Raw genomic sequence first — 15,512 nt, 5'->3', positions numbered from 1 at the left:
CCAGACCATGCAAGATCTAGATGGGATGAAAGGAGCTGGATGAAATGAATAAGACCATGCTCACCACGGAGTAAGACAGAGAAATGTGGAAGAGATTGCATGAAGACTGCAACAAAATCCAGGGTGAAAAAATTGAACGCTTGAGGCGGGACTATAAGGAGCAATCGGAGCGGGTGGCATTGACAACAGCCGTGGAAAAAGTGATACCTGCAAGGAGTATTCCTCGTGGGCAGTCCCCGATGGAGCTCATGACGCCTCGAGAAATGAGTCAAACGACAGAAACGCGACTCCCAACTACAACAGGTCGAGTGACAATCCCGGACCCGAGTGATACCTTGGGTGACCCAGTCGGGGAGCAGACGATGAGGAAGCTGATAGAGACAGCTGGACGACTAGTGGCCAACAGGAATGCGCCAGGTTCCGGGGTGACTGCACCCTATGGAACGGTCGACGAAACGGGCAGCGTACAGCTCTCCCAAGACGTAATGACCAAAAGGGGAGTTAGCGATACAACACTACCAATGGAAAGCTCAAAAGTCCGAGACAGGAAGATACGAAAGATGCCGGCGAAGAAAGTGTCCCGGGTGATAGATGTACAAAAGAATAACTTCACAAGAGTTCCGGAGGCGGATCCGAGAGTTCGCTTCAATCGAGCGACCTGGAACCCGGCAGTAAACCTGCAGCAACCACCACTTGGGACATCACATCTGATACTGGGAGACAGCTTGGTCAGAGTGCTCTCAAACTTGAGGACCTCCTGGATCATCACGGTGATGGCTTTCGGAGGCGCGACGATGGCCCAGTTGTTTCGGATGGTGGAGTTGATGACCCCAGGGAGAATCCCTAATGTGATGATCCTGGTTGGGACAAATAACATCGCGAGAAGCTCAGATGAGGAAGAAGCACTATGGGAATCAATGATGGTGTGCTTGTTTACTACCCTCTGGCAGAAGTTCAACTGCGCGGTACTGACCTTTGCACTGTCCCAATGAACACGAGGACATTGACTGCAGCAGGGAGAAGGCACAACGAAGGAGTAATCAGGTGGAACAACATCCTAAGGAATCTTGCAATTCAGAATGCCGAAATGATGATCCTTATGGATATCGAAAATGAGCTGAGGGCTATGGATCAAGCCAGGCTGAATACTGACGGCATCCACTTTGATAGCATAGAAGGACAGGCTTGGTTGAACCGAGTCTTCCAAGAGCGATTGGATGAATTGGAAGTAGAACTCTTCGACACGGGAGTGCTGAAGGAAGAGGAAGCATCCAAAGAACCGACAATTAAAACCTTTGTACCTCCTAACCTGGAAACACGCTTGCCAGCGGTCCCAGCCGTGGCCATCTATAAGCCGCAAAGCTCCAGCGAACCCGGGCACAGAACGGATGTACGAAATCGATTGGGAGAAGCGCCCATGAGGAGGACCATTAATCCTAGACGAAGATTAGGGCCTGTCAGCTCGACAGCGGAGACGACCAGCACCTCTAGATCGGATACGACATCTGAGACAACGAGCACCAGTCGAGAGGAGCGACGTCCGAACAGGAGCTCTCTAATGTGGTCGAGGCCAATATCTTCTCCCTGGCACATATACCAGGATGACCTGATGAAACTGAACCTTCAGACGGTGAGCTTCGCAGCGGATGCCATGCGGATACTGAACGGAGCAAGGTTATCGGTCAGCGGACTATTCTCGATAACAGGCGTGGATTGATTGATAGCTGCTGGCATAAACTTCAGCTCCACGACGGCCTTGAGGTTTGCTGATCTAGAGGGACTGCCCTCTAATAACACAATGGGCCCAGTGAATGCAAGACTGTTACAAGACGTGAAACTGAATCACGATGAAGGAAATCGAGAAGAGAGACCTGGAAGATTCCTGATAACGAGGGCGCCGATTGAACAATATGTGAAGATGTTCAGACAGGTGAAAGCACCCCCAGGTCATGTGAAAGAAAGAGCGTACCCGAAACAACAGAATCAGGAAGGTGATGTTCAAAGATACGGCGGGTTGAAAGCGATAAAGAAAGATGAGACCATCTTTGCCGCGTACGACAAGGCAGAAATGAGGAAGGCCAAGATTATGATAGTAGCGAATTCAGACTTGGTACACACTTCCAAGTCTCTGCTTTGGCCGGATGTTATAATGTTGGCAGCGGTCGATCTGGACCTAATGCAATCCGTGTCAATGGCGATCGGGGTACAAAGACAGACAGAGATGAACCCAATCACAATTGTGTTTGCTGGCATCAATGATCATCTACACAGTAGGGCTTTACTGAGCAGACTCAGAGAGCCTACGACGGCAGAAAACGCTGTATGGACAGCGATAAGAGATATCCTCGAGTCAATGAGTGAAGTAGTGGATACCCTGAAAGAGGGCTCTTTCACCAAGATGACACCGAGAGCCGTGTTTGCGCTGTCTCCGAGGTATGCACGTCTCCCGGATGGACTAAAGTTCGTGTATGCGATTGTGGCTTTGCTCTCAGAAGGGAAATATGATGTAATCATATCTGCCCCAAATGGCGAGATAGAGATGGAGAATCTGAGACCACCGGCGGTGTGGTCGGATATCTCGAACGCAATGAGAGGATTCAAGGACCACTCACTACCCATGCTAGTATTGGACGAGGTGCTGGGGTTGGAACTATCCAACTTCAGTCGACAGCTCAAGTTGAAGCCAGGAATAGATGACGACCATTGAGTAATTGTGGCGATGTCGAATCACTTATGGTTCCCGCGAATGGACATAAAGGAGGAAGGAGAGAGAAGAAACAACTCCAAGGATAACAGAGCTCACTTGGAAGCGATGGTTTTGAGAACCAAGCCAGAAGCTAACCAGTGGCTACACCTAACTCCTCGAGTAGCGGCATTGGCTGCGGATGCTTTTGAGCAAGGCGCAGTGATGATCAGGAATATACACGCCTACCTTGTGAAGGAGGTGAACCTGGTCGAAAATGCCGAGGAAAAGGCAGCCGGGTTTGTAAACAGAGTGTGCCAAGTTACCCTGGAAACTTTCTGGACTCAGAAGGTGAAGGGAGAAGAAGGCTTAGAGTGGACAGATAGCATGCTGGAAGGGCTGGGAGCCGGATGGACCGCATCCTTCTTGGCAAAAGTCTACCCAAAACTCTCTCGATTTTTGATGAAAGAATTCCTTCAAGCAGTAGTGGAAGTATCAATCGTTGAACTACTAGCCTTGTTCGTGACGTTTGGAGCAGAAAATTTTGTGAAGGGACCGGTAGTACTGCTCACCGAAGAAGTTCAGAACTTGCGATTAGATGGACTTCTAACATTGATTGCAATAACACATGGAAACTTGGGAGGACTGATGAGAGCGAATGTGAGGAGATTCGATGTGAAGAAAGCCATGGAATCGTGAAATAAGATAAGAGACCTGAGACATACTCTTATCCAGTATCTCCTACAGCAGAATCGCTTTGAAAAAGGAGAGGATGAGACGATTGAAAGGGAGGAGGATGTGAGACGACATGTTGGGGGCATGCCCCTGCTAACTGATCTAAGCTTGGCTATGAGGACCGATCCCTTAGCGTTGTTCAGAGGAGCCACGGAGTTTGTTACAGTGATCTATGGGCCAGCAGTCACGTTTGCGTTCCCTGATGTTAAGGTGGAAGCGTACAGGAGGTCGGTCCTGCACCTGAACCTCATATCAGCAGTGGACGGGAGTGTGCTGAACTGGTGTGAGCAGCATGTATTGCGAGTACTCATGAGCAAAGATCTGTTGTTTGGAAAGATAGCAGAGCCAGAAATGACGGTCGTCAACTTTGATGATCACTTCCGTGATCGTATGGGAGAAGTAGAGAGACGGCACATTGAAGATTTTCCGAAGCTCTGGAATCTAAGGCCCTATGACAAGACAAATGGTGAGATAACAAGAATTCCTCGTCGCACTACAGCATACCACAAGGTGAGCGAAAAGACGAAAGACTGGGGTGACTACGAGAAGCTGCCAGAGGAAATCCCTGATTTCCCTCTGATAAGAAGGTAGTACAAACTCCTAGATTGAGAGCGTTTGAGAACAATGAAAGGAGGGTAGCGAAATTCGCGGAAACGATGGATCCGTGTTTTGTGGGTAGAAATGCCGCAGTGTTACAGTACACGCGAAATGCCGCAGATCAGGCAACGAGAAGGCGAATAAGTAATGCCGCGACTCCGAAGCCTGGAGCATTTGACACGAAATGGGCAGAACTGAATTTGGCGCCTATGAGAATGAGAGGCAGAGCCGAATTACCTGGGGCCTCCCTGATTTTGACTAGTGTGAAACCGGAGTTAACAGTGGGAGGAACGCTCCAGACGAGAACCTTCCTGGCATCCTTCGGCTATGAGGAAATAAAAGAGGTCAATGGAGAAGAGGAAGATAAATCAGCCGGCAGACTAATCATACCGAGATTTCTGGAAGGGGCCAAGAATGAAAAGCAAGGACCCTCAAATTCGAAAGATACATCAAAGGGAGATGATGGGCAGGGAGGAAGCCGTAGATCGGAAGAACCCATGCAAGAGGATCCCGATCAAGTTGAGAAGGAGGACGACAAGGCATCGACAGGAGGAGTATCCAGCTTTGATTTCAATTTCCTCAGTGGCTTTGAAAACAACGCGGATACGTTGGAAGCAACTGAAACAGCAAACGAAGGTACTTCGGAACTGGAGCCTCTGTCGGCTTTTGTGGAAAGGAACCGGAATTTGCCGGAGAGCAGCTCTCTGGGCAATTCTAAAGACAATGAACAAAGACTCCTCATGGAATCACCAAGGAGAAGAAGGATAGAAGGCGCTGCCAGAGTACCCTTCTTGGGAACATTACCCGAAGAAGAGTGGGAGGTACATCACCGAGACCATGAAAATAGGACGGGATGTAGATTGGACAGAGTGGCCTTCATGGAAGAAATCTGGACAGTAGTTAAGAGCTACAGAACCCAGTCCATTTTGAAAGTAGGTCTCAACCGACCACTGATGCGGGAAGTCCTTGACAAGCTCGACGAGTTTGAAGGGCGATTGAGTGAGTTGTTGATCGACTCAGCCACTGACGAAAGTGAAGCAAACTCTCCTATCAAGATGACAAATCAAGAGGATAAAGAAGAAGTGGTATTTCTGTCGAGAACCAGGAAAGGAACGATGCGATCAAAATTGGTGATTGATAAGATCAATGAGATGAAGATGAAGCTGGGCAGCAAAATGGTATTGAGGAAAGCGGGAAAGACTAAGGTGAGTTCTGAAATCTCGATAAAAGCTGTCAACTCCACGAAAAAAACGAGTCGACGAAGCTATGGATTTGGGACAAGGTGATGATCGATTGCCTGGCACAGACAGAATGTTGACTGATGTAGCGATGGTGCCACCCATTCTCACGGCAGGGATAAAATCAACAGGTTATAAATCCAAACGGAGTGACCGCACTCTGACTGGAGCAACATTGGAAATGGAGATACTCAGCCAATGTGGGCAGAGTACCATGAAAGACTTTAAACCATCTCCCATGAACCACGGAAAGTGAAGTGTCGTAGGACAGCTAGTCCCAGTGGAATATAACCGACTGACACTGTTGGAGACTGTTTCAGTAGATGAACCCGCCGATGGATACATGGAGATGTTGGAGTATAGAAACTCGGCCAGAGGACATTTAATGGCTCTGGAAGACAAGAGTGCCATCAAGGTTATCTGGAGACAATGATGCAAGGCAGCACCTTCAAGCAGAAAGCATACGGGACTCTAGCGTCGTCTGAGATGCAGGCAGAAACAATCGAGCAATTGGTGAGCCTTCCATGGAAAGCTGTAGTGTTATGGTACTTTGAGGAAGAGATGAGGACTACGCCGAGGTTACACGCTCTGATAGCAGTACCCTACGTGAGGACTGAATTACAACTGAGGTTGCATGATCGGACTGACTCGCGAGGAATATGATTCAGAAGAAAGAAAAAGATCGAAAGGAGAAAAGGTCCTCCTGATGACGAGCATGAGGGATCTGATAACCCAAGAGGGGGCAGCAGTAGTATGCGCGAAGCGGAGAGACGCTCTCTGTTTCATCCGATTCATGATAGAGCAAATTTCAGTGCCAGCATTGAATACTTGTGTCAATATGCTGAGAGAGGGCGATGAACGAGTGAGAGCCCTCTCTTGCTAGCACTGCTAGATATGCATCAAAGCAAACCAATGAGGGTGAACATGAAAGAACCCGTGGAATTAGAACCCATGCGGAAAACAGACAAAATCAGGAGATTCTCAAACAAAGAGCCAAAGAGCTGAGGCTCACTAAGGAATCTATGGGAGCAATGCCAAAATACAGTGAATACTGTAGACCGATCAGGAAGAAGTCCTACAGTTACGTGTCAGGAATCATAGGGATAGCGTACAATCCATTCTTAAATGAAGACATTACTTCTTATGCGATTGCTTATTTGATTACGAGCAAATAGTGTTGCTAAGATTCTGGACGTCTAGAATTGCGACGATAAGGAGCGCTCCTAATCAGCAGGCCAAGCTGGGACTAGTCTTGGGGGAAAAGGTGACTGCGCCTTCCGTGCCAGAATCCGACAAACTAGTAGAGTTTGGATTGGGATTCTCAGATGAATTGCTGAGAATGAGCTTGATGGTGATATGGGAACTGATGAGACCCTCATGATGTCCTAGTCCCAACGCTGATTCGATACTACATGCAACAGAAGATGTACAGAGGGAACTAAATTCATACTGGAACCTGCGTGATCTTAATATCATCCATAACGTGATGACTACAGCCTCTAAGAGCAATGGAAAGGATAAACTAGAGTTGCCTGGCTGGGGACCAGAGGACTTGGTTAAACCTGGTAGCTGTCTGGCAGAAGTCTGTGGACTGGAAGGTCACGTTTGTGGAGGCCTAGATTGCGTAAAAACCCTGGAGAAACAACACAAGCAGTTGACAATTTTGTTTGGGAATATTGTGATGAAAGCGAAAAGGGGAAACGGAGCTGATCGCAGATTGCCATGGAGGAACCGAGGTGAATCTAGTGACTGCACTAGGATTCTACAGCATGTTTGGTTCTTTAAAGTCACTATCGAATCTGGAACAGAAACATGAGATGGTCACAGCCATCAGTGTAGAAGTGTTCCCAAGAGTTTTGGAGACTGAGCAAAAACACATAGGAAAATGGAGGGAAGCTATCGAGGCGGAAATGAACATCCGACACAGTGAAACTTATCGCAGAACATCGGGAGCGCGATATTTGGTGGGATCGACATTAGCTCCAATGTCCAAGAGCAGATACCCAGTGCATTTTGTAGCTGTGGATGTAAAAAATACGAGAACGATCGTGGATCAGGCCTTCTCGGTGCCAAAGTGTGTAAGACTAGCAAGAATGTCGGAAAAGTTTTATGAATTACTTCGCAAAATATTCTCAGCAGTTCCAGAGAGAACTAAGGAGGAGTTAGAATCGATACGGGGAAAGAAGTTCATGGGATACGTCAGTTGGAACTTCAGTGACTTTGAAAGACAAAAACAGAGAGGATCAACCGTTACAGATTACAACACTGTAGACGAGAATGATGAAGTCCACCGAGTGATGATGGAAGTGGAACCACTACTGGAAGCTTTGGGAAAGCGTAACTGGAGGAGCATCATGTTAACACATGACGAGTTTCTTTGCCATTGCTTGCTGCAAACATGGTGGTACCCCGAACGTAGTAATCTGGTGTTGATCTGGGACTCTGGAGAGCTGCTCTCCATGGGTTTACCAGACGAGTCACGGCCCATAACAATAGTGAAAGTGGGAATTATGATGGCGATACGATGGCTGGAAGCTCATGTGAAGGAGAACAATAGACAGGAGGCACCAATTGCAGAAATTGGATTGTCTAAAAGATTTAGATCTTTTTGAGACAATGTGCAAGATTCTGAACATTCCGATGGAAGTGAAAAAGATATGGGCAAGGAGACGACTGATGCCATGGTTTAGAGCCAACATGACTGCATGGTTGTATGAGTATGCGAAGAAGCATATGTAGAAGCACGGCAGAGTGTACAGTGTGTATCAGCTGGACATTGGGGCAGGAGCTTTCAAGCGAGCTTTCCTGTTTCATCGGAATGCAGTGACCACCGCTGTTAAGAGAATTTCCAGGCCAAGTGAGCGTAATGGAAGAGAGAAGGAAGAGATATTGATGGAAGATTTGGAGAGAAACGTGACGTTGTGTCTCCACAACAGCTTCTGCACGAACAGAGAATCTAACATGGATCCCCTACCTTGTTGTAAACAAAGGGTAGAAGAGCCGAAGTGTTGGAGGACTGCTTCCAACAGCGTCAGAATAGCTAACGATGTGTTGCAAGACACAGAAACTGAAAGTGCAGAGTCAATGTCGCAGGAAGAGATGGAGCATTGACAAATGGCCGGAAAACAAGATGCAAACAAAAAGAAAATTAGAACAATTTAGAAATTTTAGAACTTCTAAACGACAAAAAAAGAAGAAACAAAGAGGTGACGGAAGAGAAGAAGTTAAACTTCAGAATTGTTTTATGTGTGTGACAAAAACTCAAGTAAGAAACTATGCAACTAAGTTGTAATTGAAAAGTGAGAGAAAACATTTAGTTGAGTTTTGAACACTAAAGTATTTGCTGCATTTATAAATTTGTATTCTGATTTTAGTTAGTGGCTTTAGAGACACTTAGTATTTATTAAGAAAGGCTTGAGTAAAAAGTATATTTAAATATTCTAGCCTGCTTGATTGTTTTTAATCAACTAGGACAACTGATCACTTTGTGGTAGCATGAAAGGCTTGGATAATCTCTTGAAGGGGGAGATTGTTTCATTGTTCTTTCTAACCACAGAGTTCCTTAGTTTTAATATTCAGGACCAATAACAACTAAAACTTCCGAAGGGAGGAAGCATAGTAGGATAATTTTAGCTTGTTGGTTGGCCGGACTGTCCTGCAAACTAACACCTTTTAAAACCTAGCAGAAAAAACTTTAAATCAGGGCGTTGACATGGGAAGTCAGAAAAAATGTTTTATCTAAAGTCATATCCTCGAAAGTGCAGATTAGTGAAAGATTTTGGAAGGCTATAGTAGTGTAGTATGATGCCATTTATATTCTGCAGTGAGTCGATATGACGTGGATAAAAATAATTTCGTGCATTTTGTAAATTCTGTTTGATGACACTGTACCAATTTTACGAACATTGCGAGATATCTGCACTTAAATAGGTTAAAAACTTAATCAGGGAACCCGGAAGGCTTGCGCGTTCCGAACTACCCTTCCAGCCCTATGTTAAGGGCATTTATTAGAGCATGAGCTCGGCGCGGAGTGCTTGTTGACGGGTCTGCCGATCATGATATTAAAAGAATAACAACCAGGAGCGCCATTAAAACATATGTAACATTCTCCCGCAAGTACATACCGACGGAAAAAAGCTAGGTTTTGAAACGACTGGCTAGCGTCTAAACACAACTTCACATGCTTTTAATCGTCTTTACCAAAGCAAATTCTGTGTTTGATCCATTAACATTGGGTCGACAAAGTCGTTACTATTGTGACATTCGACCAGAATGGACTAAAATGCAGATTCGGCAATTTCGAATTGTTAGCAGCTAACCCTCCGAATTAGCAGTTTTGAAGGATTAACAGTGTTATTGACAAGATTAGTCAAACTGAATATTCTGGTATTTCAAATTTTTAAAATTTCCAAGGATGACGTCATATTTCTGAGAAACGTCAAAAACGGCCATTTTGGAAGAAATTCAGAGTTAAGACGCAACAACAGTAGTTGCAACGGTAACAACAACGATAATTGAGAGAAAAGACGAAGATACGACAGAGTGTTAGCAGAGACCGCTCCGAGTTGCAACAATTGTGTCGCAACAATCGTCGCAAGGCCGTTCACAACAACGGTGAAGGGTAGAAAAACAGCCTTCCGGAAAGAAGATAAGGGTGTGATTTCTCCGGATTCAGGAATCTGGAGGGGTCTCGGGACTTGAACTGAAATCATTTTATATAAACTTTTAGCTTCCCGATTATGTCCTGAATTGAATTTATTTAACATTTGAATTCATTTTCCGACGATGAGAAGCTAGGAGTTAGGGGCAAGGGTTGATCCATCTTCGATGGAGATGATGATTTTTATCTACTGAACAAAAACAATATTAATATAATAAATAGTGGTAGCCCTGTTTTTACGAGTGACCTCGTGATCTGGGGATACTGAGATCCAGCCATGAGCTCGTTTATTTTGCATGTAAACAAGTTAATTTGAGTGTTTTGACGAAGCCGAAAGCAGTAACGTTTTTGTCGACCCGATGTTAGAAAGACCACCACAAGAACTCGCTTTGGTAGAGACAGTGAAAAGCATGTAGAGCTTAGTTTAGACGCTGGCCAGTCGTTTTATAGCTTAGCTTTATTTTCCGTCGATATGTACTTCCGGGCGAATGTTACATATTTGAGGCTATTGGTCAAATCACGCGGAATAGCTTGCTTACATGCAAAATTAATGAGCTCATGGCTGGGTCTCAGTGTCCCAAGACCACGAGGTCACTCCTAAATCAGGGTTGCTGCTCAATTATCAAAGTGCTATTGTTTTTGTTCAGTAGATAAAAATCATCAAAATCATTGGAGATGGATCAATCCTTGCCCTCAACTACTAGCTTCTCATATTCTGAAAACTGAACTAGATTATAATTAAATTCAACTCAGGGCCTTTCCGGAAGCTAAAAGTTGTTTAAAAAACAGTTTCAGTCTCTTCCCAAGACCCTTCCGGATTAATGAAACCGGTCGAAGAGCGGTCTTGTTGCCGTCTAGAAAGGGGAAGGGTAGTAAAATCTTCGCAATACCCCTCCGAGTTCTCGGGAACTGCTTCGTAACGATTGAAGCTGCACAATCGTTACACTTCGGATAGTCTCGATTGTAATCTCATTATAGTTTTCACTATTTTCTTCAGTGTCGAGACTCGTTGTTGTTTCTACTAGCGATAATCGTTCTTGTGATTTTCGCGCATTTTCAGTCACTGCAAAATTTCAATGTCGTGACGTGTCTTTACTTTCGAACGAATTTTCAAAAAGCACTTTGTGACCGCAAATTGACCTCTCCCAATTCGTTAAATGAACGATTAACCCTGCTAATTCGTCGAAATTGCCATTTTTCTCACTCGGCTGCTGCTAATGAAGTTTGGTTGTTGACATGCACTTTGACCGCCATTCTGGTCGAATGTCATACTGTTCAAATCATCGTAGTTTACGAGATATAGAAAGGTGCAAAAAGTTCGGACAGACAGAAATAATTAAAAAGAGCAATCTGCCATTTTTGAGCAATTTTTGCATGCAAATTTGAAAATTTAGGCGACACTGAGACATATTTTTTGTCTGAAAAATCAGCTTTTGCATGCAAAAATTGTCTGAAAAAAGTCATTTGCTCTTTTTAATTATTTTTGTCTGTCCGAACTTTTTGCTACTAATTATATGATGTTTTTTGTTATTTAATTCTCAAATTTTGAAATTCGCAACCCTTTAATTGGAAAGTGTCAGAGAATTTGCGGGAGTTGCGAATCTCGCCTCCAAATATGACTACTCAAATATTTTTAGTTTCTGAGGTATCACGTTTTTTTGTGGTATATTCTAAAAAATTTTCAGAAAACTTAATTTTGTTTGTTTTTCAATTTTTTAAAATCTCATCCTTATAATGAGCCTAAATGCGTATCTTGCCATGTAAAAGTTTTTTTTTTGTAACTGTACTGTTCATAACGTAACACGTGAGAATAGCAATACGTGAGAATAGTTTTTTGTCCAATTTTCCAGTTTGGATCCAGTGTTTGTTCCACCGAGTTAGAAGTAAGCAACACAATGGTGTGATGCTGTCAGAGTTCGCCAGGGGTTGCGAACCCTTTAAGTTCCCTAGAGTTTCCCAACCCTTTAGTTGGAATCTGTTAGAGATTTTTCTGTAGTTGCGAATCTCGCCTCAAAATATGACTACTCCAATCTTGTTACTTTTTGAGATATCATGTTTTTTTTTGTATTTTTTTCAAAGTATTTTCAGAAAGCGTAATTTTTTTTTATTTCAATTTTTGAAGTTCCCAACCCTTTGTTTGGGGGCTGTCAGAATACTGGAGGGGTTTCTGAATCTCGCCTCACGTATGACTGCTCAAGTCTGTAGTTAACGAGATAAGAGATAAGACATTTTTTTGTGATTTTTTATTGTCAATGTTTGTTCAAATTTTTAAACTTTGATCCTTGTAATGGGGGCTCCCAGAATATTCTCAGGGGCTGCCAGTCTTGAATCTAAAAATGACCGCTCAATACTTGGTAGTTAGCGAGATATAACATTTTTTGCGATATTTCAAAAAATTTTCAGAAAACATTAATTCAATTTTTGTTCAAAGTTTGGAACTCCCAGCCCTTTAATTGGGGGCTGTCAGAATACTCGAGGATGTTGCGAATCTCGCCTCCACATATGAATGCTCCAGTCTTTGTAGTTATCGAGATGTGACGTTTTATTGGTTTTTCAATTTTTCTCAAAATTCGAAATTCCTAACCCTGTAGAGGGGTACTGTGAGAGTACATTTTATGCAAATTTTGGGCCCAAATGCGACTGCTCAAATGCTTTTAGTTTCCAAGATGTTACGTTTTTGCAAAATTTGAAATTACAAAGCCTGTTATTGGGTGCTGTCAGAGTACACTCAAAGAATGCAGATATTTTTTTCAATTTTAAAATTGGAAGCACCGGAGGTGCGTTACACGCTAGTTACTCTTAACTTCATGTGTGACTTAAGTAGCCACTGTTACAGACAAAAGTGTTTTCTCTCAATTTTAGTTCCAACAATGAGGAATAAATTATTACAGTCTCTCCACAGATCTTTTTCAACTCAAGCTAAAATAACGACTCATTATTCAGTTTATCCACGTGAAAATGATGTACGATGGAAAGGTAAGTGGTATTTATTGTTTCTGAACATCTCAAAATATTTGAAACAGCGATTATTATGGAATAGCTGGTTTGGTATTTAGAAGTAGACATGGAACGAGTTGCGGATGAAACTGATGTATTAATTGTTGGTGCTGGTCCGGCTGGTCTCTCTGCAGCCATCAGACTTAAACAGCTTGCTACTCAGAAGGGCGCTGATATACGAGTCTGTGTTTTGGAAAAAGCTGCCGAAGTAGGTGCGTCGCGGTAACCCGCTACCATTTTTTTTGCGTTGCCATTTAATTTATAAGTAGACGGCAACTCGACCAGTATTGATCCTTGAACACTGATCCCGTCAGCTTCTGATTAAGTGTCAATTAAATATGTGACACATAATTAGGTCACTATTTTTCACGCTTTGACTCATATTTTTTTCAAGTTCAATTGAAAGTCATGCATTGAAAGGAAAACAGATTATGGTCTTTAACTGCTGAGAAAGTTAAAATAGCGCTAGAAACTTCATTTACTTTTAGGTTTGAAAGTTGATATTACTTTTTAGATTTCTCAAGGCGACAAAATATTCATATATTGGCCAAGTTATCTCTCTTTGGGTTAGCAAGTGTGTAGCAATCTTTACCATGCGATAATTATACTGGCGATTAGTCAGTGTTTACACAAGCGAAATCTAGTATGTTATTACGAAGAATTTTTTTACACATAGGTCGCAAGTGAAAGTGCTCACTTGGTGGCACTTTTGGTATGTTTCAGTTTATCATATTTAAGCCTATTTAAGCATAGGCAATTTAAAAGTATATTTTGTTGCTTTATTTTTGGCTAGTGTGAAGTCCTAACTGACAAAATAAACGCCCACCTCGAAAACTTAAAGGATTTGTTTTTTTTTTGCGACGCTTTGGAAAAATTTCGCCGTTTTCGCAGAAGTTTCATTTTTTCTCATACTATTGTACCATTTCTTAAAAAAAATGGTACCAATGGACAAGCAGGCGGCTCTTCTCTGTGCCTGCGTATTTCGCTAGTCTCATTTCGTTCTACACCACCTTCTATGGCTCTCGAAAGTTTCAGTAGGGGATTATTGTCCTGTTTTGAATTTTTTCATTTTCTGGCAAATATTAAATGCACAAAGCTGGGATGAAGATTTGAATCAAAAGAACAGATCACGGAGCGGAGATCGCATCTTCTCGAGTGGTTTTCCCTGAGTTTAGTAGAAATAAGTCCTGGCTTCAAACAAGCTCATTTTTTAACATTTAAGTTAATTTTTGAATTTTTTTGACTTTTCTCATAAACTACCCTGCCAAATTGGAGTTTGACTTTGACCGAATGAAAGTAGTTATGCACATCTTTCCTGCGCAAATGACTATGCCCGTAGTTTTGAAAAAAGCGTGCCCTAGAAAATAGCAAATTTTGCCCATTTTTTTCGTAGTTTCTTTCTTCAAAATCAACCTAATGATTCTGAAGTTGTTTTTCTGTAGAAAACTTCGGAAAACTCCATTCTTCGAAACTTTTACCGTCTTTAAAGAAATTTAATTCCTTTTATTGAAAACTACTAGCTAAATTTTTGAATGCTTTAGTATAGGCTTTTCATACGCTTAAGTATAGAAAAGTTTTTGGTTCTTTGAATAGTCAAATTTCTATTTTTCGTTCAATTATTGGAAACTTTTTTCAAAAGTTACCCAGCCAAGTCTGAAATAAAGAATTCAATTGAAAGAGCGGGTAGTAGTTTTGATTTTTACTCAAGCAGATATCTCTTTTTAAGCAGAGGAATTAGGGTTTTGCGTAAAGTCCGATTTGCGGCTATCTGATTTGATCACTCTGTAAAATCCTTTTTTCGTTTTCAAAACTTCTGATTTCTCAATTTAGGCATTTAGCTTCAGCTAAAAAAACGATTTTCATTCTCTCTATAGCCTCACGAACATCATCTATATCGAGTAGAATTAGGTTTGAGCTTTTTACTGATCCTTCTGTTTCCACTTTTTTCAGGTCTGTCAAAATATCTCGACGGGAAACAATTAGAGATAAAGCTTAGCTTTGCATGAACATGTTCCCTTAACCCATACATTTGGCTTTTTGCTGGTAAAATAGAATGATCAATTGTATCAAAGGCTTAGGGTAGTTTTATAACATACAATATGCAGACTGCTTTGTATTTGATTTATCAAGTAAACCCTACGGCGTCTAATTTGGCATCAACTGTGGATTTTTGTTCTGGTAACGAAAATATTTGATCGGCTTTTAAAACAGTTGGTCATTGGTAAATACTAATCGATTGCCACCTTAATATACTAACAAATTTACTGCAACAGACATTTTGTGCATGGTAGCAGTTTAAAAATATGTCCTGTTCGAATTTGCCTTTTATTTTGGTGGATTTTGGTGGTGATTTTACCAAGTCGTTTTTTTTCAGCGGCTTTCTTTTGTGTTTCTTTTGTGTTTCATTTAAGATGTTTCGGACTATCGTCCGTCAGTTAAGTTTTGTCGGCATTTTTTTTCGGAAATTTTCTTCCGTCGGTTGATGCGCACGGAAATCTTTACCATGCGATAATTATACTGGCGATTAGTCAGTGTTTACACAAGCGAAATCTAGTATGTTATTACGAAGAGTTTTTTAAACCTAAGTTGCAAATAAAAGTGC

At 42.5% G+C, this 15,512-nt stretch overlaps 2 protein-coding genes across 2 annotated transcripts in view; one reads left to right on the top strand and one right to left on the bottom strand.

Moving 5' to 3' along the window:
- LOC134839246 (endophilin-B1-like) overlaps nucleotides 1-15,512 on the bottom strand; it is a 240,021-nt gene that overhangs the window by 71,128 nt on the left and 153,381 nt on the right. The window lies entirely within an intron of this gene.
- Nucleotides 1-15,512, top strand: part of LOC134839289 (electron transfer flavoprotein-ubiquinone oxidoreductase, mitochondrial-like) — a gene marked incomplete at its 3' end in the record, with an annotated part of 89,307 nt that overhangs the window by 52,805 nt on the left and 20,990 nt on the right. The window contains 2 exon segments of the mRNA XM_063854789.1: nucleotides 12,776-12,889; nucleotides 12,970-13,122. Coding sequence (XP_063710859.1) covers nucleotides 12,784-12,889; nucleotides 12,970-13,122 — 259 coding nt within the window.

The sequence above is a fragment of the Symsagittifera roscoffensis genome, chromosome 2, assembly GCF_963678635.1.
Source record: "Symsagittifera roscoffensis chromosome 2, txSymRosc1.1, whole genome shotgun sequence".
Taxonomy (NCBI): Eukaryota; Metazoa; Xenacoelomorpha; order Acoela; family Convolutidae; genus Symsagittifera; species Symsagittifera roscoffensis.
The sequence above is the reverse complement of the archived record's forward strand: the minus strand, read 5'-3'. Positions and strand labels throughout refer to the sequence as shown.